This window comes from Acanthochromis polyacanthus, chromosome 8 (assembly GCF_021347895.1).
Source record: "Acanthochromis polyacanthus isolate Apoly-LR-REF ecotype Palm Island chromosome 8, KAUST_Apoly_ChrSc, whole genome shotgun sequence".
Lineage (NCBI taxonomy): Eukaryota > Metazoa > Chordata > Actinopteri > Pomacentridae > Acanthochromis > Acanthochromis polyacanthus.
This window is the reverse complement of record NC_067120.1, coordinates 39388321-39415236: the sequence shown is the minus strand read 5'-3', so window position 1 is coordinate 39415236 and position 26916 is coordinate 39388321. Positions and strand designations below refer to the sequence as shown.

General features: G+C 42.9%; 1 protein-coding gene across 1 annotated transcript; it reads right to left on the bottom strand.

Annotated features, from left to right (window-relative positions):
- Positions 1-237: 237 nt before the first annotated feature.
- Positions 238-26916, bottom strand: LOC127535124 (NXPE family member 3-like). Its single transcript, XM_051952187.1, has 6 exons — positions 26776-26916; positions 6140-6577; positions 4411-4706; positions 2543-2613; positions 1028-1234; positions 238-950 (listed from the first exon to the last, which is right to left on the bottom strand). The coding sequence occupies exons 1-6, from the start codon at positions 26914-26916 to the stop codon at positions 397-399; spliced, it is 1707 nt and encodes a 568-aa protein (XP_051808147.1). The 3' UTR covers positions 238-396.

Genomic DNA, 26916 nt, shown 5'->3' with positions numbered 1-26916 from the left:
ATGATCAAAACCAGAAACCGAATAGCTCCTGGAGCTAAAACTATATTTGTACCATATGCAATCTCCAGAAATCACATCACTAATAGCACTTTAAAAAATTACTGTGGAAAACTACAATCACCTTGAAGCAAGACCAGTAGAGTTTCTTAGAGGTGGAAGTTAGCTCCCATATGAGTGACTAAGTCTGTTTCATAGACTGAGATTATGTATGAAACTTCATGGAAATATTATGTGTCTCTGCACTGGCTACAGAATTCCAGCATCTCCAGGAATGTTGTGCTCCAATCTCAAACATGAGGATGTAGGTGTTAAGTTATCTTTATTATCCAACCTGGTGTATTAAAAATAACTAATTGTAGTTAGTCTTCACTGTGCATAGATTCCTGAAGACAAAATCTAGCCTCCCTTTATAGGACATATGTAGGACAAGAGAACATTGATCATATTCTTAATAATAGGAGGTTGTGGGTGGAGGTTGTGAGGTAAGTGATGGGCCAGGACCATCTCCCAGGCATCCACCAGATGAACATTCAATCCTTTAAATATGGCCCTGAGTACTTTGTCATTCTGCAGTGAGTACCAGTCACTGTTGGTCAGAGTCTCATAGAGTGTCAAAGCTTTGGGGTTTGCTGTCCGGATGATGACCACTGTACCTGGAGATCTGTTCAGCAGGCGTACCACCGCCCTACGGATGCTCTGCAACCGCCGGATGTAGACCTCCACTGGGACAGTGCTGAAGTGCGCCCAGATGCCAAAGATCACCACTGTGTTGGTGCCTCCAATTACATTGTCTAGTTCATTGGCAATGTAACGCAACTCGTTGATTGGGACAGGGAGAAAACGAATAGGAGGACCATGGCAGCGGAACGTCATTAAGATGTTGTTTGCAAAGTCCATGGCCATGAAAGGTCCATTTTGCTTCTGGCTGTGCAGGTCAAACTCCTTGAGATCTAAAAGTATTACAGAGGAAACAGATTCAGGGTGAAGAAAATGATTTTATTTCCCTTAATCCCCAAGAGGCAACTACCTGGTAGTGCTCCATTGAAGTACTCAAACCACTGCCTGATGGTGGAGTCTCCGTACAGGTGGACCACTTTGCCTTTCAGACACTGAGTGATGGCTGAGGAGGTGTTGAACTGCTGAACTTTGGTGCCACTTAGTGTTTGCCATGCACCCTGGTAGTAGTAGCCAGAGGGTCCAGACTCCACATTGCTGTTGCTCATCACTGCTTGACCTGAGAGGAGGGAAAGATGAGAATAACTTTGTTGATAAATCCCTTGAAAAGTTCCAAATCAGTTTATTACTGATGGAGATCCTGGTAACCGTATGTCTTTGTGGACTCAGTTTTCTACCCTCATTGGCCCCACCTGCCCACAATAAACACACATCTACCCAGGATGTCCTTGCATGAACATGTTTAATAGGCCAATAACACATAAATGCATCACAGACATGTAGTTCTCAAATTTTAAAAAAAAAAAGACTGTGGTTAGCCGCGGAGACGGCCCGAATATTCGGATCCGTTCGTCTGGTCTCCCAGGTCCACATTTTGCCCTCGTTTAGTCTTTAGTTAAACTGAAGAATTCCCAAACAGCGGAGGTCTTCAGCATCTTGTCTTGTGATTATGCAACGAAGTGAAACGTGATGTCAGAGTCGGCAGCAACCCGGCCATTCGGGTGGTGTTTACAAACACGAATGGATGAGCCGAGATGAGCCGAATGAGGCGACTATTCGGATACCAAATTAATATCCGGATAGTGCCGTAGTGAACGAATATTTGGATATTCGGGACATTTGGGTCCAGCCCTAAAAATTACTCAGGTAAATTGGGCTGCACAGTGGCGTAGTGGTTAGCACTTTTGCCTTGCAACAAGAAGATCCCCGGCCTGGGCCTGGGATCTTTCTGCATGGAGTTTGCATGTTCTCCCTGTGCATGTGTGGGTTTTCTCCGGGTACTCCGGCTTCCTCCCACAGTCCAAAAATATGCTGAGGTTAATTGGTTACTCTAAATTGTCTGTAGGTGTGAATGTGAGTGTGATTGTGTGTCTGTATATGTAGCCCTGTGACAGACTGGTGACCTGTCCAGGGTGTCCCCTGCCTTCACCCGAGTCAGCTGGGATAGACTCCAGCACCCCCCATGACCTTAGTGAGGATAACCTTGACCTTGTTAGCAGCATAACTTCATTGCAGCTTCTTTCTTTCTTTAATTCTTTGCAGCACATGTACCAGAGTAAGTATTACAGCTGAGAATTTGGAGTCAAGTGGTATCCTCCTCCTCAATAGTTTGTGAAATACATTATTGGAAAGTTACTGAACAATGCCCCCTCAATTTTCCATGTCAGTGTAACTAACATCTTGTATGCATGTACATGTAATTAAAAATTTTAAATGTATTCAATATGTTGAAGTTGATTTTCTCCCTTATCATTTGTATGTGTGGTGTTCATGATAATACTTTTTGAAGTTCATACTTCTCCAATTGGCCTGAACAAATGTTTTGCAGAGGTTTAGTTTTCATTGTAGTAATGAGAAGATCCTTTACCTTTCTGTCTTGGCAACACGGTGACACCAGCAGGTCCTGAGGCTGGAATTGAGACTTTCATGTTGACACCACTGAAGCAAAGCATACATAATAAAATCTTAAACATTTGCAAACAGAAATTGGAAAGCATTTGGACCGAGAAAAATCAATTAGAAAATTAAAGCTGCAAGCAGCGTTGCACGGATCCTCACATCCTTGCTGGTCGGCGAATCTACGCATGTCCACCAGGTGGCGCTGCGACCGAGAGTGTATGTTGGCCTATGGATGTGATCAGGATTGGACTCTGATCACACATGTAAAGTTTGAGGCAGATTGGAGCATGCAGAGGATAGTTATACAGCAGTTGATGTTTCTTAGCGAAGCATCAAAACTCTGATGGTCGTCATGGCCACGCCATTTGGCTTCTGGTTAAACTTTTGATAACTTTTCATCACCAAGTCCTGCTGTGTGGACTGACAAAATTTCAGGTCTCCTGGAGTTACCCTCTAGGAGGAGTTCGCTCAAAAATGACAAAAATTTCACAATTAATCCAAGATGGCCAACTTCCTGTTGGGTTTAGGGCATGGCTCCAAGAGGCTTTTTTGTGCGTCCTGATGTGCTCTGCAGGCCTCCCAACTTTTATGGATGTAGGTGAAACGTGCTGGGGGGGGGGGGGGGGGGGGGGGGGGGCTGTTTGTTAAAAATACTAGGGGGCGCTATAGCATGTGCAGTGCCGAGATGCATACAGTGTTGTTCCTTGGGTCGATGGTGATGTGTGTGGTAATTTTAGTGAGCATTGCATGAAATGTCACAGCCTTCACAGTGTGGGATTGTCAAGAGGTGAAGACTCAGCTGACCAATTTCCAGCATGATATCACCAAGTTTGGGGCCATTGTACCTGAAAATATAAGGCCTTAAACTTACTATTACCAACAGGTGGTGCTATGACTGTAGATTAAACATTGTGGCAGTTGGCCAAATGACCACCTTTTCAATTTTGCAGGGGGCGCTATGGAGCCATTTTGGCACACACATGCACAACTTCCATAATATATCAAATTTTTTGGCAGTCCTCATGTGCATGCCAAGTTCCATGCATTTTGGGGTATGTTAAGGCCGCCAAAAATGCATTTCAAAATGTCAAAAAAAGAATGAATAATAATATAATGAAACCCGAGGGTTTCAATAGGGTCCGAGGCACCGCGGCGCCTTGGACAGTCTGTGCCCTTGCACCGCCTGTCCTCGGCACTGTTGGTGCTCGGACCCTAATTAAACCTGCACTATATAATAATTGCCATGCACAATGAGTGTGTGTAAAGTGACAGATGGGCATTGTAGTGTCTTTATACTAATTGTTAAACTTATGATTCTTAAATTTGCAGTTTCACCACTCATCAGCATCATTTATTGTCATAGAAGCCAGTTGTTTAACAGACAAAGCTCTGAGCTCTGAGTAAACACTACAGACTAATAAACAGCTGGTAAAGTTATGATCAGCTGGTGGACATACTGGATCATATTGCAGCTAAACAGCCGGATATTTACCTGTTGCAGCAATGGAGAACAAACACACACACACACACACACACACACACACACACACACAAAAAGAGTGAACAGCAGACTTGTATTTACCAGGCAACCATTTACACAACTGCAAATAAATATTGGTGATCCTCCATGTTTGCTGGATGTAAACACTCGGTAAGGGAGTTTTAACAAATCAAGTGTGCATCTGTCAGTTTCTGAAAGGATGGTATCCAAAATCAACAGAAATTATTATAGTTTCGTTCAGAGTGGTGATCTTAATTTGTATGATTTAAAACATGTTTTACTGCATTAATAACTCCAGTAATTTTCCTCAAAAGACAACAAAAGAAGCTACTCACAGCTGAAAGAGTTTCTCCTCGTTGCTCTTGAGGTTTTGTTTGAATCCTCTCTTAGAGTGGTTGATCCTGGTATCACAGTTCAGATTCTTTGGCTTGAAGCAGAACCAAGGTTCACCTGTATGGAGGTCAGTGTAGTTGCACAGCGGCTGCTCGGTCGAACGCAGGAATACATTACAGATGGTAGTTTCAGAGACGGAGCCTGAGCGGAAGAGGCTCTGGAAGTAAACCCTGTCAGGCTGTTCACTGTTCAACCTGTGTAGCACTGTGACGGCCTCACTGGGGTGAACCAGTGTCACCTGAAAGGACAGAGAACACAACTTGATTTAACTTCAAGAATTGCTTGAAGCTACAACCCCTGTTCCTGGCATAAAGTTGATGCATCACAGACTAAACAACTCCACTGGTCCACGGCACAAAACATATTATTTTCAGGAAAAAGGCCGCAAAAGTGTGAGATGCTTGTTCTTTTTTAAGTTCTATTCTTGGACAGCAGAATTCAACACATGGATGGAGAATAGCCTGTTTGCTAAATCCCATGCCCAAAACACAAACACCCAATCAGTCCAATCACAATTCAGGTATTTGAAGGATGGTCTGTTAAGTATAAAATCAAAAACTTAGACAAAGATGGAATTAATTAAACTGTCTGATTGTCATCATGCAAACGTTGCATGTCCAGCTAACAAACATACGTACAGTAGTAGCCTAGCATTACTTCCAGGACCAAGAATTATTTTAACTCATGTCAGTTTATCGGGTTACAGTTTACATCACATCATATATCCATTGTGTGTTTCTTTTACCAATGGGAAGCTACCAACATAGCACAGGCTAATTTTAGCATCTGTTCTGTTCCAGTGGATTTGGGCATGTTTATACTCCGGCAAACCAAGCCAAACTTGTTTGACAAGATTACATGAATCAGGCTCATCAGCCAAAAAAAAAGTTTAAGAAACAGGCAGATAATATATTTTCCCTATATACTGGGAATGCTATCTATATAAAACACCTGAAAATCCTCATTTGGAAACGAGTGAATTTAAAGCTTAAAAAGTCCATTTTTAATCAACTTCTGCAGTAAGTGAATCTCTTGACATTCTAGTATCTGACCAGAGATATGTGTTCAGTTCAACTCAGTTTGTATGGTGCTGACTACAGTTTGGGTTTTCTCGAGATGCGTTACAGACTGAAATGTTGTTCATACAATAGTTGAGAAATGTTTCTGTTATTCCTGGAATGATTGCTACTCCTTGACATGTTAAAATAAAAGAGATCTTTGTTCATGTCCTGGGACATGTTGGAATGATTTACCTTCTGTGGAGAAAGTGAGAATCTGTTACTGATGGAAAAAACTTTTAAGAGAACTCTCCATGCATGAACCTATATAAGTGAGTTATCTCTGTGATTCAAGCTGAGAATGCTTCCAGTTATCCATGGTGCCTGATCGGTCCTGGTATTCTTTGTACTAAATTTGTCTTTATGCAAACAAGCCAGTGTCAACTGACTTTTCCTCAACATCTCCACATCCTTGATGTCTGAGAAACTACAACATTTAAACGGACAAGACAGTAAAAGTTGCAATTGCTGTCTCGAAATACGATTCCAAGTCACGAATCTGTCCCTCTTACATTCGAAACTTAACGAAGCACAGACCTTGGCTATCAGTCAATTGGAAAATAGACGAACAGCGTTTACCAACCCCATTTAACATGGGAAATTTTATTCTTACCTCAACCCAAGCGCTTCCTTCCCAGAGTAAAGAGAAAACAACAGAGTAGGTGCCATTGAGATGATCCTCCACTTTCCCAACCACACCAGCACCAAGAGTCGGATTGTGCAGCCGGGCGAATAAGACGTCTCCTCCAGACTTTTTAGGACTTCCTTGGAAGTCATACATTTTGATCAGCACCTTCAGCTTGTCCCCTACATGCCACTGTCCATCTCCACTTTGTGGAAGAATGGTGAAGGTGCTTTTAGCTGGACAACTGGTTTTGGTCAAGGAAAGAGGAGTCGGCAAAGGTGGAGTTTCTGGCCAAGCAATGGATTCCAGTAGGAGTTTTTCTTCAAGGTCCTCTTTAGGGGACAGTGGCTGGAAAGTCCAGAAATCATGATGTTTCTTAGGCACCGCTCTTGGAGGGATGATAGTGAGGTTTTCTTTCTTCTGAAACTGGTAAAAGAGAGATGGTGACAAAGATGCTTCAAACAAAAGGAAGGCCAGAATAGTGTTTTATGCTCTTTAGAACAGAGTGATGTACGAAATGAGGGATTTCTGTGAGATGAAAAGAACTGAATTTTGATTTGGGCCTCTTGCTGCCTTATACATAGGAAAAATAACAGGAGTTTAAAAGTGATCAGTCTGCTCTGCCAAAGGCTAACCCTAACCTCTGCATCAAAGGGTTTGTGTGTTTCAAGGTCTTGTTCACCAAAACTCACATTGGTTGAAAGAAAGAACTTGGATTTGTATCATCATCTTGAGGCTAACTGGCACTGATGGTGTGATTTAGGTGCTGATCAAAGGCCGGGCTGTCTAATGCTGCATTCCTCAGATATGGGACGTTGGACTTGGATCATTCTTTACCTTTGGTTTGATGCACAAAGTAGGAAAAATGGTACATTTTCTCATGTTTTATAAATTTAGATATGAAACTCATGAACAGTAGAGAAGCTATGTTCATTTACTGCTCACTGTAAAGGCTGTAATTTTGTGGGAATCATGTCAAATGCTGAGGTCAAAACTGAGAAACTCTACCCACGTTACCAAGTAGAAAATATGACTTCTGGTGGCATTTTCCTTGATTTTCTGAGTCAGAAATGGGAAACTCTGACTTCCCAATTGCCCTTGAATTCAGCATTGTGCCACATGCAGCAAATACTGTTCACTCTGTGTCTTTTTGTCATTGTGTGGTCAAGGTCGGCTCTTGAACAGATGCTAAAATTAGCCTAGGCTCTGATGGTAGCTTCCCATTGGTAAAAAAACACATATGCCTGATGTGATGTAGACTGTAACCCGACAAACTGATGATATAAAATACTTCTTGGTCCTGGAAGTAATGCTAGGATTCTACTGTAGGTATGTTTGTTACTTTTGGCGGGGTCTTGGTGAGTTAATGGAGCTCAGCTAGCTATATCAGCCATGCTGTGGTTAACACAAGGGCTATTAGACTATTAGGTGTAACTGACTTTATTTACTGTTTTGATGTTGATGCTGAGTATTGGAGTTACAGTTAAAGCACAGTATTTCTGCACTGGTGATTTTATAAGAAAATATGAGTGTTACATTCTGTGGTGTGTTTGAGTAGGTAAGGTAGGTTGTGTTTTTCCTCCTCTCTATTCCCTGTTCCCAGGTTACGCCCAATGGGAGTGGCTAGGTGCACCTGTGGCTTCTAACAATCAGCAGGGATGGTTAAAGGATGAGCCAACCTGAGCGTTGTGGCCAGTGGTCCAGATCAGCTGCCAGAGTGTGGTGTTGTTGTCTCGTGCTGTTTGAGGACAAGTGTCTAATGGTTAAAGAGATGTGTAGTGTGACCAGCTTTGTACTTAAATAAGTGTGCTTTGTGTTGGAGTCAACTTTTTGGATGAACAGATTTTCTTTTGTTGATGTCACACAATCAGTTTTCCTGCCTCTGTTTCTTCTTTATAGCTGTTACTCTCTTCATCACCTAGCGTTGGGGACGTGACATATTTGGGGGCTCATCCATTTCTTTAAAAGGACTGAGGAAATTGATCTTTTGGAGTGTGTGGTTTTTTTTGTGTTTGTCACTGGTGAGCCTTTGTTTTAATGCTTAGCTGTGGCCTCGTTCACGATTTTCCTCAGGCAGACAGGTGAATGTCCAACTGAGCTGCTTCAGCTCCTCCATCGGACGCTCTTTTGTTTTTGTCTTTCTTATTTTCAGGGTCAATCCTGGATGGGGTCCAGTCCCTGTTGGGGCGGCCGAGGCCCTGAACGCTGAGTTTAGCCTTTAAAGTTGCCGGTGAGTTCACCAGTTAGTGTAAATGCAGGTTCTTCAGTTGATATGAGTAAAAACATTTCCTTAGTTCCTGCATTTCATGAGACAGAAGTGGAAGCTTATTTCAGTGCATTTGAGCGGATAGCTGTTGCTTTGTGCTGGCCTAGAGATGTGTGGGCTATTTTGTTCCAGTGTAAGTTATCAGGTAAGGCTCAGGAGGCCTGTTCTTCCCTCTCTGTAGAGGATGGTCTGGTGTATGATAAGGTGAAGCGTGCTATTCTACGTGCCTATGAATTGGTCTCTGAAGCATATAGACAACGTTTCCGTGGCCTTAAGAAAGCGGCGAACCAAAGCTACATGGACTTTGCGGGAGAGAAAGATACGTTGTTTGACAGATGGTGTGCAGCCAGTATGGCTGGTGATTTAACCTCTGTTCATGAGCTTGTGTTGTTGGAGGAATTTAAAAACTGTCTGCCAGAGTGTACAGTAGTTTACCTAAAGGAACATAAGGTTAGTATGTTTTAGCAGGCAGCTACTCTGGCAGATGAGATTGCTCTGACGCTCAAAAATGTGTTCTTCAAGCGTGATTCCTCCCTCCGTGATTCTTTCCAACAAGCAGAGCAGCAGCTGACGGGTAATGTGTCGGCAGGTCCTGCGATTTAGAGGAAGTGTTTCTTTCTGCCGCCAGTCAAGTCATACTATAGCTGAATGTGCAGCGTTGAAACATGAGCAGCGGGGCTCAGTCCAAAATCTGCCCAAAGGGGTAGGGCTGATTAAAGCTCCCACCGTCCCTGCCAGTGTTCCGAAGGCGCCTGATGACTGCTTTAAACTGTTCATTTTCAAAGGTTTTGTCTCCCTCACAGGAAAGACGGAGGACCAGTGACTGATTATGGTGCTGCGTGATACAGCCTGTTCTCAGTCCATCATCCTCTCTAGTGTGCTGATGCTATGCATGAAGTGGCGTTAGGTGTTAACATTACAAATAGACCAGACAGATATTGGTACCATCTCAGGTGTCCAAACCTAAGTGGTACTAAAATGTACATTGGGATAATATAAGTACATTAAGATGGGACAGCATTTCCACACTGGCAGCTTTATCACTCATTTATGATTTTTAGACATAACCGTGGTTTTGCACAATTCCTTTAACCCTCTGAGGCCCACAGTTGGAAAACTGCAACATTTTTTAAGGCTGTCTAGCTGTACCTCTTTCTTCCTGAATGTAGACAAACACTACATATCCCAGCACCCCACACTCTGAACTGCAAAAATGCAACATTTTTGGCAGGAAAATATTAATACTGTAAGATATACCACATTCCAAGTTCAAACAACATGTCTTCCACTGACCCCCCAGCTCTCTCTTTAGGAACAATTTTCCAAATAAGTATTTGAACCTGTGGTATTTTTTTCTTCATCCTAAAGATGTTTAGTGATAGACAACTCAAATAATTTATTTTAAAAAGTATAATACATGTGATTTTTAGGGATTTCTTTCAATGGTTCAATAATGCAACACTGGGTCTTAGTGGGTGCTACTTATTTACACAGAAAGCACCATCACAGGTCATGAGTAAGTTCATCAATTGTGCCATCTACACAGTGCTTATACTTTATGTCCTATCTGACATGCTTCAGCTTTATTGTATTCCAGGGTCTATAGAGGACATTTCATGTCATCAGCAGCACTGCACATGCAAAGGCCTGGAGTTGTTTCCTGCTGACATTCAGCACAACTCAGAAGTTGTCAGCTCTCATATATAACGCCTAAAACAGAAGAATTATGTGAAGCCACAACGGCAGCCACAACGGCACTGCTGAAAATTGGCATGAGTGAGAGACAGGTAGTGAAAAACTGAAGATCTCCAAGACCGCCATTCATTACACCAAGGAAAAAAACATTCCAGCCAACTTACTGGTTAGGAGGAAGCCTGGAGAAGCTACAAACCAGACTGTCTGCCCCTACAGTAAAACATGGGGGTGATCTGTCACCATCTGGGGGTTTTCAGTCTGGGTGGAACAGGGCAAATGAACAAGGTCATGTTTGGGGCTATTCTTGAAAACAGTCTTCTTACATTAGCTGGAAAACTCTTTCCTGTCTCCAGTGACTGGATTTTCCAACAAGACAATGCTCCTTACCACACAGTAAGGTCAGGAAAAGCCTGGATGGAGAACCAGAACATTGGAACCATGCCTCGACCTGCTCAATCACCAGATCTATATCCAACTGAAAACCTGTGGAAAATCATCAAACTGACTGAACACTTCAGCTAAAACTGTTCTATTGCCACCGAACATCCAGTTTCATGTTCCAACAACAGTGGCATGGGACAGCATTGATCACAATGAAGAGACACCATCTGGGACTGGAAGATCACACAGGGTAAATGGGATAGTTGTGCAACCAAAGGTGTGTGGCTCAATGCCTAAGCCCAAACCCACAAATGTCATCCAAAAAGACAAGAGAGGACTATTGAACCAGAAGAGGTGTTTACTCCAGTCTACAGTGGAGGAGAACACACTGGTCCTGTCCCAAGGCCACATGTTGTCTTAGAGTGTGAGAAAGTACTGAGAGATGCTCAAGCAAAACAACCTGCTCTGGTTGGTAGCTCGCGAGCATTGTTCCTCCAGACAAACTCTAAATGGATGGACTGGCTTCAATATTCAGACAAGAGATGAGGAAGAGGTCATCCAAGACACTCTAGGATATCTTCCAACAATCACTGGCCCTGCCACTGACTCAACAGTTCAGGAGATTCTGACACAAACTTTTAAGATTAGGAACATGCTGCAACTACCACATATAGTGGTAGTTTTTGACCAAGCCTTCTACGCAAAAGCCACTGACATTTTGTGGAAACACAAAGAGAGGTTTCCAAATGTCATTCCAAGGATGGGAACCTTCCACACCATATGAATGCTGCTAAGAGTAATTGGCAAATGATTCCAAGATGCAGCTTTGCAAGACTTGTGTACTGAAGCAGGCGTGATTGCAGAGGGATCGGTTGATAGTGTTATGGATAGTGTTTGTGGAACTTTCTCCTATCTCCCGACTGCATCTCTGGAGCTCAGCCACAGTGATCTTTGGGTTCTTCTTTACCTCTCTCACCAAGGCTCTTCTCCCACCATTGCTCAGTTTGGCTGGACGGCCAGGTCTAGGAGGAGTTGTGGTCGTCCCAAACTTCTTCCATTTGAGGATTATGGAGGCCACTGTGCTCTGAGGAACCTTGAGTGCTGCAGAAATTCTTTTGTAACCTTGTCCAGATCTGTGCCTTGCCACAATTCTGTCTCTGAGCTCCTTGGGCAGTTCCTTCCACCTCATGATTCTCATTTGCTCTGACATGCACTGTGAGCTGTAAGGTCTTATATACACACGTGGACAAAATTGTTGGTACCCCTCAGTTAAAGAAGGAAAAACCCACAATTCTCACTGAAATCACTTGAAACTCACAAAAGTAACAATAAATAAAAATTTATTGAAAATTAAATAATCAAAATCAGCCATCACTTTTGAATTGTTGATTAACATAATTATTTAAAAAAAAAAAACTAATGAAACAGGCCTGGACAAAAATGATGGTACCTCTATAAAAGATTGAAAACTATTTGACCAGAGTGACATGATTAACTCAGGTGTGTCATTTAATTGACATCACAGGTGTTTCCAAACTCATAATCAGTCAGTCTGCCTATTTAAAGGGAGACAAGTAGTCACCCTGCTGTTTGGTGAAAAGGTGTGTACCACACTGAACATGGACAACAGAAAGCGAAGGAGAGAATTGTCCCAGGACATCCGAAAAAAAATGATAGACAAACATCTTAAAGGTAAAGGCTATAAGACCATCTCTAAACAGCTTGAAGTTCCTGTGACAACAGTGGCTCATATTATTCAGAAGTTCAAGACCCACGGGACAGTAGCCAACCTCCCTGGACGTGGCCGCAAGAGGAAAATTGATGACAAATTGAAGAGACGGATCGTTGGAATTGTATCCAAAGAGCCCAGAGCAACCTCCAAAGAAATTAAAGGTGAACTCCAAGGCCAAGGTACATCAGTGTCAGATCGCACCATTCGTCGTTGTTTGAGCCAAAGTGGACTTCATGGGAGACGACCAAGGAGGACACCACTGCTGAAAAAAACTCATAAAAAAGCGAGAGTGGAATTTGCAAAAATGCATGTTGACAAGCCACAAAGCTTCTGGGAGAATGTCCTTTGGACAGATGAGACCAAACTGGAGCTTTTTGGTAAGGCACATCAACTCTATGTTCATAGACTCAAAAACCAAGCATACGAAGAAAAGAACACTGTCCCTACGGTGAAACATGGAGGAGGCTCAGTAATGTTTCGGGGCTGCTTTGCTGCATCTGGCACAGGGTGTCTTGAAAGTGTGCAAGGTACGATGAAATCTGAAGACTATCAAGGCATTCTGGAGAGAAATGTGCTGCCTAGTGTCAGAAAGCTTGGTCTCAGTCGCAGGTCATGAGTCTTCCAACAGGACAACCATCCAAAACACACAGCCAAAAACACCCAAGAATGGCTGAGAGAAAAGCGTTGGACTATTCTAAAGTGGCCTTCTATGAGCCCAGATCTGAATCCCATTGAACATATGTGGAAGGAGCTGAAACATGCCATTTGGAGAAGACACCCATCAAACCTGAGACAACTGGAGCTGTTTGCTCATGAGGAGTGGGCCAAAATACCTGTTGACAGCTGCAGAACGCTCATTGACAAATACAGAAATCGTTTAATTGCAGTGATTGCCTCAAAAGGTTGTGCAACAAAATATTAAGTTATGGGTACCGTCATTTTTGTCCAGCCCTATTTCATTAGTTTGTTTTTTTAAATAATTATGTTAATCAACAATTCAAAAGTGATGGCTGATTTTGATTATTTAATTTTCAATAAATTTTTATTTATTGTTACTTTTGTGAGTTTCAAGTGATTTCAGTGAGAATTGTGGGTTTTTCCTTCTTTAACTGAGGGGTACCAACAATTTTGTCCACGTGTGTAGACAGGTGTGTGCCTTTCCTAATCAAGTCCAATCAGTTTAATTAAACACAGCTGGACTCCAATAAAGAAGCAGAACCATCTGGAGGAGGATCAGAAGAAATGGACAGCATGTGAGTTAAATATGAATGTCGCTGCAAAGGCTCTGAATACTTATACTTATTATACTCACTAGACATATATTGGTACCACGTCCTGCATTCTTGGGGGAGTCCAATTTTAAATAGGGAGATATAAAGTTTTCTCAGTGAACAATTATTTTATTGACACGTGTACAACACTGATGGAATATAAACAATATCTGGCGATTAAACCCTGTCCTAACGTTCTCATGCGAGTGAAACTGAGAGCAGTGTAGGATCTCCTCTGATGCCATTTAGACACCGGTGGATGAGAAGAGGAGAGACGTGTCACCTAATCATATTTAACACGAAAACATGTCAACAGTTCACTACTTAATCACATTTAACCCGAAAAACAGTAGAAAACAACAACAAAAAAACAGTAAATGTACAACAGAAAAGCCGTCAAGTGGCCACAGAGTGAAACGTAACGCGCACACGTTCACGCGAAAATACTACAACAATCCACATTTTCCACCACACAAGGTGGTTGGTCATCCAGCAAAATGAACCTGACAATTTTCTCTGTTATATTCTGGGGCGAGTTTTGTACTCTTCTGTAGTGCTTCCTGCAACGATGGTTGCCGCGGTGCACTTTTTGTTTTACACTCGCCTGTAAAAAGTCTCCGTACTGCTTTCCATGATGCTTCTGCAGATGCTTTATTAAGTTTGTTGTGTTAAAATGTCCGGTTTTGCTGCCACCCCTTGAGACACTCATTTTGCAAACGCTGCACTCGGCTGTTTTACTTTTCTCCTCCGTTTGTATATAGTAATTCCACGCGGCAGACGTGACCACAGCTCTGCAGGCTTCTGTTCACTCTCTGCTCACGTGACGAAAACACGGGCACATGGCTACCATGGCAACAGCTCGTCTGTGTTACGGCATGTCGTGAAAAGTGAAGACGAGGATATATGAGACAGACTGGGCTTATGGATCGGATCAAACGAGTTCTAATAAAAAAACTCCGATGCTCGATCCGGTCATTTTGGCCTGGATCGAACTCGATATCGATCCAGTGGTTCGGATCGAACCATCCCTAATTTATATATATCTTTTTTCGCTCTGCTTGATCTAAAAAGCATTTTTTATTGACAATTTTTTTCTTGATTTCTTTTAGTATGTCTTGAAGCCAGAAAGCTGTCATTTTAAATGACTTTAGCCTTTTTCTACAAAATTAAATAACTGAATGAACATCCTCCAGGATTGGTGATTCCATAATTTTTCGCCAGGGGTTGAAAACTGTAACCAAAGTCTACCCAATACAAAAATATGGTAAACAAAACTACAAATGTAAACCTAATATAAAGTAGTAGCTCCACCACCATGATTGTTGTCATTGTTGGTGGACCTCCTGGTGTCACAACAATTCCCACCTGGAGTCATGTGAGTCCTGTGTCATTAATGGGCCATCCGCCATGTGAGCTGGAGTGATTATACATTTTTTAACTCCCCATTAGTCAGTTAGAACTAAAGAAGCCTCTTGGATTAGAGATAAAATGTCTTCAAGAACCTACAGGAGAAGTCCATTTGATTTTGATTGAAGCTTCTACGATTACCACAACTTTCATGACTAAGAATCTTTACAAATTACAGACAAATGTAATTAAAATACAGCAATATCTTACTTTGTAATGCATTAGCTCCAGCACTTAGAGACAGTTAGAATAAAAGAAAAAAAAAAGAGACAAACTTTTGCTGCAACCTGCCAAAAGACACTAAAGTTGCAATGTTATGAAGAACATTTCAGTAATCTTTAACGTGTCAAACAGCTGCCACATTCACCAAAAAAGAAAAAAAAACAAGCAAAAAAAAGTCCTTACCTCCAAATACAGCACAAAGATTAGGGCAATCACAGTCAACAAAAAGAAGATGACATCGAGCTTTGGCAGGTAAGTGGTCACCTGCACTTTACGATCTCTGAGCGTCATGATTGCTGATATGTCCCTGTAAAGAAAATGTAGAAGTACGGTGAAAAATTGCATAAAATATGATGAGTGTCAACATTTAGTGTTCAACATCTGTCAGTGAAATCCTGTTGATAATATGTCTTACCTCAGCAGAATATCTTCTGAAAATGACACGGTGAATTCTGATGAAATTATACCGCCATCATTCAGTTGATTTTATAGTCTTGTACTGAACTTTGTCCTTTTTTTGACTTCCTGATAGTAAACAAGAGGCTTGTGAACACATGCAGCACTGCAGCAAGGATCATATTCACTGATCTCATAAACACCAGTCTTTCCTGATGGCTGAACAAACCTGTCTAACCATTCCCAGATACCGCCACTCCCCAGGAGCCAGCCACCCTCCCTTCCACCCTGTAGTGAGTGAACTCACAACCAAAAACATAAGCCAGTGAACGTTTTATACAATACGCATCATTTTGTCAAACAGTATGCTGTTTAAATCACTTTTAATTTAATAGTATTGCATTAAAATCCTCATAAGCTTCATACTAAAATTACCACAGTTGTTCAAAAGCAATGAATGGAAAACAGACTCATTGTTTCTGTTGTTTCCTGAAGTTAAACAACATATTCATAGCATTTCTAACAGATTTTCAAAAACATGTGACTGTTGAGGGAATTCCTGAGGGGTTAAGCTACATTCAGTTGTATGCACCACAGACAAATGTTACAAACGTACACCTTTACTGTAAGAACATCTGTAAATTTACATACAGTCTACAGTGGAATGTCACATCATTTTACATGGATTGCACATTTTTGAAAACAAATAATGCTAAGCCCTGTTCAATTTTCTGTCTGGTGCTTGTTTGTTTTTTATTTACAGTGATGTGAAAGTACAACTTGAAAAATTCCAAAGAAAATTCTTGTAATTATGTAATTTAAAACAGCCAGTCAGTCTTTATTTTTAGAATGTCTTGTGCACTTGTAAATCTACAACATTTGACAAGGTTTTATTCTTAAAACATCTGAACAAAAAGACGGGCTTTTTATTATACCCACCGCATGTCCGAGACAGAGGGTAGGGAGAAGCCATATGTAAATGCAAGGATGAATAGTGGTTCATTTGCGTATGGTTGCTGCTGTAGTCAGTGCCCGAGGGCAATGCAACAGAGGTACAATAGGCAACTGGGTCAAAGGATCTGGCAGACAGATGCAAATAGAAAAGGTGTGACAACAAAAAGTAGGAGGAGGTCTGACGGACAGCAACAAATAAAAAATATAAAAGAATTGTGGATAACCGTGAGAAATGGAATGAAGGAGAGACATGTGGCACTAGAAGGTATCTGTAGCAAAAGGTGTGCTATTTTCTTCATCATCATTGACAGTATGAATTCTGATGCTTTACACATGATTTAAATGACTGTAAATATATCAACATAACTTGTTTTTTTTCTATCATGTCCTGTAAATCAGAGGTCCCCAACCTTTCTTGCGTCACGGACCGGTTTAATGTCAGACAATATATTCACGGACCGGCTTTTAAGGTGTGGCGGATAAATACAATATAAAATGATTCCACCGGCTAGGGTGACCATACGTCCTCTTTTGCCCGGACATGTCCTCTTTTGAGACGCTGTCCGGCCTGTCCAGCCGGCGTTTATAAAGTCCTTCAAATGTCCGGGTTTTTGATCTTGCTTAGCTTGAGCGCGTCACAGACCAGTGTATTTATCATTCACGTTGAATGGATCCTTTGGAAACACGCTCTGAGAGGCGGAGTTTGAGCCGAACGTGTATTAATCATTCACAAAGCAGTACAGAGGCGCTCCACACTCACTCACTCGGGCTGACAGGCAGGTAGACACACTGCGAGAGAACACTCGAACAGAAAGAAAATGCCGAAACGCAAATGTCATTTCACTGATGAAATGCGAAAAAAGTACATCAGTGAGTCACAGACAGATGTGGAGGAGAGAATTAATTTTAATTTAAAAAAATAAGACATCGTTCAGAATCAGATAATAAATAATACGGAAATAATGTAAGTTATGCATTTTTTCTGTGCGGCCCGGTACCAATTGACCCACGGACCGGTACCGGTCTGCGGCCCGGGGGTTGGGGGCCACTGCTGTAAATTACAAAACGTGCAAATAAGCACAAATGATTGACTTCATGCATGACATCGATTACCTGCATACTGATGCAGACTTTTATGGTCCTAATTCAAGTAAAATTTAATCTCATAAATGCATGGTGATTTTGACAGAACCAACAACTGCACCGCTGTTAGTTAAGACATAATTTAACGACCTGTGCTGTGCCATCGTAGTTCCTCATGATGTTGAGCACATGGACAGTATGTACAAGAAGGACATAGTCACCTAATGGTTTATGAACTTTTGCTTTAAAGTCTGAACTTTGACTGTCCCCATCTTGATCTTTTGAAGCAGATAAAACAAGGGAAGGGTAGATTTGACTGCAAACTTGAGGACACTCCAAAGCTCATACGGTAGAGTCATGTCAATCACAAACATATTCTGCTTTATTGTATATTTTGCTCTAAATGGGACCATAATTTACAAAATGAACATCATGTTCTTTAGAGGGAGAATTAATCCAAGTAATTTAGAGGATAAACACATTAAAAGATGCATACTGAGAACATAAGTACCGTGAGCGAGAGGAAGCCTGTGGCTAACCAGAAATGTAATTATTTTCCAGATATTGTGAGAAATGACCGAGCGCCAGCGATTTAAAAACACACTCTCCCTCCATGAGCCAGATGATTCAGTTTGCATGGGCGCCTATGGAGAGAAGTGTGCGACTTTGCTGTAAACTGCTGCCTGTCATTTCACTTCAGAAAGAGCTAGGTCTTCAAACTTGGATTCATTTGAATCCCAGGAAAATTGTCTACAATCTGACCGAATTTCATGTCCCTAACATTTATGGTTTGGTCGTGAGGGCGATTCAATCGTGAAAGTTTTAGGCGGATTTTGCATCTCTGCTCCACTCTCCCAAGTCACATGACACACTCTAGAGAGAGCAGATTTTGAGAATTTTCACTTTTTTGAGGACTCACTGAGCAAAAACTGTAAATGTCAGCATGACATAAAATACATTCCTGCGTAGACAAGAGAAATCACTACGTTTTGATGGTTAAATGACGTTTCTAGGTGAAAGTATGGCGAAGCAGTGGCGTTGTGAAAACAGGTGAGTCTTCAGTCTGAGTGATTCAGTAATCCCATTCATGTGTATGTGGAAAATTAATGCAGTTTTTTGCTCATAACTCTGGCAAATATGAATGAATGTCTTAGAAAAGTCATAGCCATCGATTCCCGATAAAACCGCACGAGCCGATATATAATTTGTGTGTGATTTGTCAAAGGCCTAGGCGAAATACGGAGCCAAAGTTTAGGCGGAAGAAGATTAATAAAACCTAAACTCCGCGGGACAACAATAGGTGCTCCGGCATGTTCCATGCCCGAGCCCCTAATTATTAACCACATCAGAGGAAATTCAAGCACGCAGCACCGCCTGTTTTGCAAATTTGCGCTGGAATCCCAGGCTTGTCATGATGACCTGTTACTCCACAATGACGTGTGCTGGCTCAGTAAGGGCAAAGCACTGGAGCGCTTCATTGAGCTCCGTGCCCAAGTAGCTGACCATCTCCACATCATGCAAGACAGAGAATACATGTGCAATGCTGCGTTTTTAACAGACATTTTCTCCCATTTGAATACACTTAATCTCCAGCTGCAAGGAAAAGAAAAATCAGTGGTGGATTTGGTGGAAAAACTTGATGCCCTTGGGAACAAACTTGATGTGTTCCATGCAGATTTGTTGTCAGAGAGGCTGCTGCACTTCAACACACTGAAGACGGTGGGAGAAAGCAACGTAACAGACAAGATGAAGACATTCATCACACAATTAAAAAACAACTTCTCTGCTAGATTCAATGACTTTTTCATTTCCAGGGATGTCATTGGATTTGTGCGTGACCCATTCACCATTAGCCCAAGCGGAGAATTCTCCAGAAACGCGGTGAAAATGATGCTGTTGGACGAGGCGGCCATTCAGAGCGAGCTGACTGAAATCCAGGCTGCAGGCGACATGAAGGCTGCTCTCCATGGTGCTGAAAGCCTGAGCGCATTTTGGGTGTCTCGTCCCGAGGACTATGACACATTGAAGACGCTGGCTATGTATGTGCTCACCATGTTCGGTTCAACCTACACCTGCGAGGCTGAGTTCTCCAGGATGAACTCGATAAAAACACACGAGAGGAACCGACTGTCAAACCAGTCTTTGGAGGACTGTTTGCGCATAAGTCTGACAGCGGCAAAGCCTGATGTGAAAAAGTTAGTGTCAGAGGGGAAATGTAACTTCAGCCATTAAGCAGTGTGAGTAGCCCATTTCAGCCTTGTGATGTGAAATTGCTATAGCCCACTTAACGTTTTGTGTGATGTGCGAACATTATTTATGACCTGTTATGTTCAGGTACCAGGTTAGTATTTATTTACCATGCTATTTTAAGTTATGCCAGTTGGTTTTTCCTCCTTTTTTTGTCCTGAGAAGTCTACTAGTTTGAAGCTTGTTGATGAGACTTTGAAATAAAAAACAAATGTTAAGTAAGGGCATGAGGAAAAGTTATGTTAAAAAAAACTGTGGTAAACAATAAATGCTAAACAGTGCAACGAGTCTGTCCTCATTTGGGAATGTAGCCTAAATAGAGTCATAAATGGTGGTGATTAGGTGATTACTGATAGTTAAGAGTCTCAGTTGTTGTTTTCAGTTGCTTTATTAATAGTGTGGACCACATGATATTTTCTCTTTGATCCTCACAATTTTGGAATCCAGTCGCGGGCCGGATTGGACGGTTCGGCGGGCCGGATTCGGCCCGCGGGCCGCCAGTTGATGATCACTGTCCTAAAGGGAAAGGGAAACACCAAGAGAAGTGTTTTAAGATCCTCAGCAAGAATATTCGACCCAATAGGGTTCTTGACAACATTCACCATCAGAGTGAAATGTCTCTTTCAAGAAATGTGGCGCAGGGGGATCAGCTGGGACGAGGAGCTACCTGATGAACTGTCAGAAGCATGGCAGCAGTGGTGTAGGGAGCTACCTCAAATCCACCAAATCGTCATTCCAAGGTGGTATGGCACAAACATGCCTTTGGATGAGCAGAGTCAAATTCTGCATGTCTTCACTGACGCAAGTGAAAAGGCCTACGGAGCAGTGGCCTATCTGCAAGGACAGACTGTGGATGGAGAGACTGTGACCAGGCTAGTAGCATCTATATCAAGGGTGGCACCTATAAAGATTATAACTCTGCCACGCCTCGAGTTGATGGGGGCTCTAGTTGGAGCAAGAATGGGAAACGCTCTGCTAAATGCTCTTCACCTGCAGCCAGGCCAACTTCACTTGTGGTCAGATTCTATGATAGTGATCCATTGGATTCGCAGCTCAGCCCAAAAATGGAAGCAGTTTGTCGCCAATCAAGTCATGGAAATACAGGCACTGACAGAACCAGAATCATGGTCACACTGCTGCGGAAAAATGAACCCAGCTGACCTCACTACCAGAGGTCAACCAGCCTCAAAGCTTAGAGAGGAAGAGCTATGGTGGTCTGGACCTCCCTTCCTGAAATCAGGAGGACAGCCTACAGAACAGTCAGAGCCAACTGATGAAGAACTCTCAGGTGAAAATGTCAGGACTGAGCTCAAGCCAAGTCATGTTGCAGTTCAGCTCAGTAACACTGAAGGCATGGCAAGAGAGCATTACTGCAACTGGAGAAATACAGTAAATTACAAACTGTGCTGAGAGTTACAGCTTGGATCAAAAGGTTCAGCTACAACTGCAGCACAAAGGAGAAGAAAAGAGGAGAGTTGACAGCAGAGGAGCTGTCAGAAGCCGAAAGATACTGGGTACGTGAAGTCCAAGTCGACAGTTTTGGAAGAGAAGTAACAGAGTTAAACGCTGGAGGAGATGTGCAAAAAGACTCAAAAATCAGGGAATTTAAACCGTTCCTCGATGAGCATGGGCTAGTCTGTGTGGGAGGAAGGCTGCATCAGTCAGACCTGAGTTTCAGGGAGCAGCACCCATGGTTCTTGTCCTCAAATCACAGATTTGCAGAAATGATGATTAAATACAGCCATGAAAAGGTCATGCATTCAGGCATGAGAGACACTCTTGTACAACTGAGGGAAAAGTATTGGATTGCCCGTGCGAGACAGTTGGTGAAGAAATGCATTAGAGTCTGCATCGTTTGCAAGAGATTCAGGATTAAGGCTGCCCAACAAGTAACCGCGCCCCTGCCCAGAGACAGGATCACAGAGTCACCCCTCTTTGGAATCACAGGAGTTGATTTTGCAGGCCCTCTTTATGTGAAAGTGAGAAAGACTATAGAGAAGGTCTATGTAGCATTATTCACATGTGCTGTGACTCGTGCTGTGCACCTAGAGCTGGTGTCAAACATGTCGACCGAAAACTTCCTGCTGGCTCGAAAGAGATTCATATCCTGACGAGGACTGTGCAAAATCATTTACTCTGACAATGCCCAAACATTCAAACGAGCTGAGCAAGATCTGAAGGAGCTTTGGAGAGCAATGAAGGAGCCTGTGCTTCTTGAATACTTCTCGGAAAAGGGCATCGTATGGAAATTCATTGCAGAGCGAGCAGCCTGGTGGGGGGGGATTTTGGGAAAGACTTGTTAGATCAGTCAAGACACATCTAAAAAGGGTTATGGGGAGAGCCTCACTTGGTTTTGAGGAGTTGGCAACTCTTTTGTCGGAGGTGAAGGCAACCATCAATTCCAGACCGATCACCTTTGTGTATAATGACTCAAAAGAACCTCAGCCTCTTACACCAGCTCATTTCCTGATAGGGAAAAGACTTTCTTCTTTGCCACCAAAGCCTTTTACTGCTTCAGGTCCCACAACCAATGCCAACAGGAGCTGACCCGAAGATGGAAGTACCGCCAACGACTTGTCGCCGAGTTTTGGAATCGGTGGAAGAAGGAATATTTGCTGGACTTAAAGTCTGCTCACACCCATGCAACCCTGCATCCTACCCCACTGAAGGAAGGAGACCTGGTTCTCATCGGAGAGGACAGGATGCCACGTTTGACATGGAGAACTGGACTCAAGGAAGAGAGCAGGCCCTTGGAGCTGTTCCAAGGAAGAGATGGACTAGTAAGGTCCTGTGCTGTGCGCACGCCAAACGGGACAACATTAAGAAGACCAGTTCAGTTACTGCATCCTTTTGAAGTTCACACGTGAACAGTCTTCTTGGGGGGGAGGATGTTGTATCTTTATCTCATTACTGATGTGAAGTTCCTGATATGTGGACAATGTGTCTTTATTAGTTAGAAGACAGGACATTGTATTGTAGGATGTTATTTGATTTACACCTGTACTTTGTACTTCATGGCGCTAGGGTGTGCTGTTTGCATGTTGAACATTGTTTTTACACAGACACCACCGAGGAGAAAAGGTGCCGGAAGTGCAGGTTTTCAATGCACGTTATGTTGTGTTGTGGTTCAGACGAATGTGTTAGTCGAAAAAGCACGCCAGAAGAGGCTGTGATGAGTGGAATGATGTGATGCACCATTCTTTAGTAAATAAGAAAGACTGAACGACTGTCTCCGCACATTTTATTCAAAGAGAAGCAGTTAAAAGCATCACTATTTATTATTACCTCAACAGTAACAGAACACATACTGGCCAGTCGCACAACACATCAACCAGGGAACATTTCAACACTGCAAGCAGAATTTACCTACTATCCAAGAGAGGGCACCTTTGAGAAAAGAAATCTCCACAGATAGATGAACATTAAAAATCACAAGAAGAAAGGCACTCAGAGAGCGCAGTACTCCACCAAGGCTGTTCATTCATTGTCAGAAACACAGCATCTGTTGTAGAAATGCAGCATTTGTTTATTAGTTACTGATGATCAGAAATCACGGCAACATATAATGTGGCCATTTAATATAAATGTACCCACAAACAAAATGATCTTATGCTGAGCACAGGCACATGTTACGCATGTGTATGTTATGTACAGACACCGAATCACGTGACCTAAATATGTAGCGGATGGCGGGAATTGATGGGACTCAGAAACACCCCCACTATTTAATCAGTTGTTCCTTGGAGTATTTGACTGTTGTGTGCACCAAGCTCACTGGGTGGCTGGCTGCATGTGCCCTTTGCTTGACCGTAGACTATGAATAGAAGATGGATGTCACTTCCAGGTCTGACAAAGTGAAGCTGAGGTGTCTTAAACCTGTATTCTTTCTAGTCTCCAGTAGGGGACAACTTTTGTAGTTCCAAAAAGAAGTGCAAGTGTACAGAATTCTACGAGCAAATGACAGTACTTATGTTCTCAGTATGCATCTTTTAATGTGTTTATCCTCTAAATTACTTGGATTAATTCTCCCTCTAAAGAACATGATGTTCATTTTGTAAATTATGGTCCCATTTAGAGCAAAATATACAATAAAGCAGAATATGTTTGTGATTGACATGACTCTACCGTATGAGCTTTGGAGTGTCCTCAAGTTTGCAGTCAAATCTACCCTTCCCTTGTTTTATCTGCTTCAAAAGATCAAGATGGGGACAGTCAAAGTTCAGACTTTAAAGCAAAAGTTCATAAACCATTAGGTGACTATGTCCTTCTTGTACATACTGTCCATGTGCTCAACATCGTGAGGAACTACGATGGCACAGCACAGGTCGTTAAATTATGTCTTAACTAACAGCGGTGCAGTTGTTGGTTCTGTCAAAATCACCATGCATTTATGAGATTAAATTTTACTTGAATTAGGACCATAAAAGTCTGCATCAGTATGCAGGTAATCGATGTCATGCATGAAGTCAATCATTTGTGCTTATTTGCACGTTTTGTAATTTACAGCAGTGGCCCCCAACCCCCGGGCCGCAGACCGGTACCGGTCCGTGGGTCAATTGGTACCGGGCCGCACAGAAAAAATGCATAACTTACATTATTTCCGTATTATTTATTATCTGATTCTGAACGATGTCTTATTTTTTAAATTAAAATTAATTCTCTCCTCCACATCTGTCTGTGACTCACTGATGTACTTTTTTCGCATTTCATCAGTGAAATGACATTTGCGTTTCGGCATTTTCTTTCTGTTCGAGTGTTCTCTCGCAGTGTGTCTACCTGCCTGTCAGCCCGAGTGAGTGAGTGTGGAGCGCCTCTGTACTGCTTTGTGAATGATTAATACACGTTCCGGGGTTCGGCTCAAACTCCGCCTCTCAGAGTGTGTTTCCAAAGGATCCATTCAACGTGAATGATAAATACACTGGTCTGTGACGCGCTCAAGCTAGGCAAGATCAAAAACCCGGACATTTGAAGGAGTTTATAAACGCCGGCTGGACAGGCCGGACAGCGTCTCAAAAGAGGACATGTCCGGGCAAAAGAGGACGTACGGTCACCCTAGCCGGTGGAATCATTTTATATTGTATTTATCCGCCACACCTTAAAAGCCGGTCCGTGAATATATTGTCTGACATTAAACCGGTCCGTGACGCAAGAAAGGTTGGGGACCTCTGATTTACAGGACATGATAGAAAAAAAACAAGTTATGTTGATATATTTACAGTCATTTAAATCATGTGTAAAGCATCAGAATTCATACTGTCAATGATGATGAAGAAAATAGCACACCTTTTGCTACAGATACCTTCTAGTGCCACATGTCTCTCCTTCATTCCATTTCCCACGGTTATCCACAATTCTTTTATATTTTTTATTTGTTGCTGTCCGTCAGACCTCCTCCTACTTTTTGTTGTCACACCTTTTCTATTTGCATCTGTCTGCCAGATCCTTTGACCCAGTTGCCTATTGTACCTCTGTTGCATTGCCCTCGGGCACTGACTACAGCAGCAACCATACGCAAATGAACCACTATTCATCCTTGCATTTACATATGGCTTCTCCCTACCCTCTGTCTAAGACATGCAGTGGGTATAATAAAAAGCCCGTCTTTTTGTTCAGATGTTTTAAGAATAAAACCTTGTCAAATGTTGTAGATTTACAAGTGCACAAGACATTCTAAAAATAAAGACTGACTGGCTGTTTTAAATTACATAATTACAAGAATTTTCTTTGGAATTTTTCAAGTTGTACTTTCACATCACTGTAAATAAAAAACAAACAAGCACCAGACAGAAAATTGAACAGGGCTTAGCATTATTTGTTTTCAAAAATGTGCAATCCATGTAAAATGATTGTCACAGTTCCGTTCCTCTGCCCTGTCTGTCTAGTTGTCTGTCTGTCTAGTTGTCTCCCATCCGCTTCTCTGCCCTGTCTTTCCCCTGCAGCTCGGTGCCTGAGTGGAGTCTGGCTTCTCCAGCTGACTCCATTCAGGCAATCAACTATCTCCACGGCTCCCGGGCAGCTGACAATCATCATGCTAACGACTCACCTCTGCAATAAATACCGGCTCAGCCTTCCACTCCCTGCCAGAGTATTGAACAAGAAACCACGCAGTTTGGTTCTCTCTCTAGCCTTTAACATCTTCTGTTTTAAGTTCTGCCGTATTCTGACATTGTTTTCTCCTGTTTGTTCAGTTCAGCTGCCCGGGAACCCCCACTCCTGCCTGGATCCCCCACTCCTGCCTGGAACCCCCACTCCTGCCTGGAACCCCCACTCCTGCCTGGAACCCCCACTCCTGCCTGGAACCCCCACTCCTGCCCGGAGCTCCCCGCTCCTGCACCCTGGTTTTCCCCCACCTAGCCACCTTTACTCACCCCCGCAAAATAAAACACTTTCTCCTCAACCAGCCTTGGTGGTGTGGCTCTCTGCTCGGGTCCACCAGCTCCGATTCGTGACAGAATACTCTGGCCAAACATGGACCCAGAGAACTCACCACCAAGGCCGGACCAGCCCACTCCATTCGACATCAGGCAATTACACCAAACCTTCCGTCTGCTTACTTCAAACTATCAGAAGATGAGCTCTCAACTCACCATTTTAGCCAACCAGATATCCCAGGAAGCCCCCGACCCGACCCGGATTATTCAATACAGCCAAGCCCTACAAGATGTTGCCGCCACAAAGGCACAACTAAACCACTTCGTCACCCTGCTCAACCAAGTTTGCTCGTCTCCAGCCCAGCCCAAACCATTTTCCCTTCCACCAGTACCATCAGTCCCGGACCCAGCCGTCATCCAGACCCTAACCCAAGGCACACCCGTGGACATCTTCTCCTCCTGCGAGGAGCATAGCATTTTTTTCAATGTGCTGTACGAGTTGTGGGAGGTGGAGGGAAGATCCCCAAGACTCACACATAATCTTGGGCCGCAAGCTAGCAGGCCAGCGACCCGGATTAGTCGACGATTTACCTGCTTACCTTCATGAATTCTTGGGCGCTCCGCTGACTGACCCGCCTGCTGACTCCCCTGGTAGCCGACCGGGCCCTGTCTCCTTGCCGCCTAAGGAACCACCTGTCAAGCGGCCTGGCCGTCAAAGACGCAAAGCCAGGAGGCACCAT

Excerpts from the sequence above, each read along its gene's own strand:
- LOC127535124 (XM_051952187.1), bottom strand. The coding sequence starts at position 26,916 with ATGGTGCCTCCTGGCTTTGCGTCTTTGACGGCCAGGCCGCTTGACAGG. Across the intron at positions 4,707-6,139 it reads AAGGAAGCGCTTGGGTTGAG|GTGACACTGGTTCACCCCAG; the intron begins GTAAGAATAAAA and ends CTGTCCTTTCAG. Across the intron at positions 1,235-2,542 it reads CGTGTTGCCAAGACAGAAAG|GTCAAGCAGTGATGAGCAAC; the intron begins GTAAAGGATCTT and ends CCCTCCTCTCAG.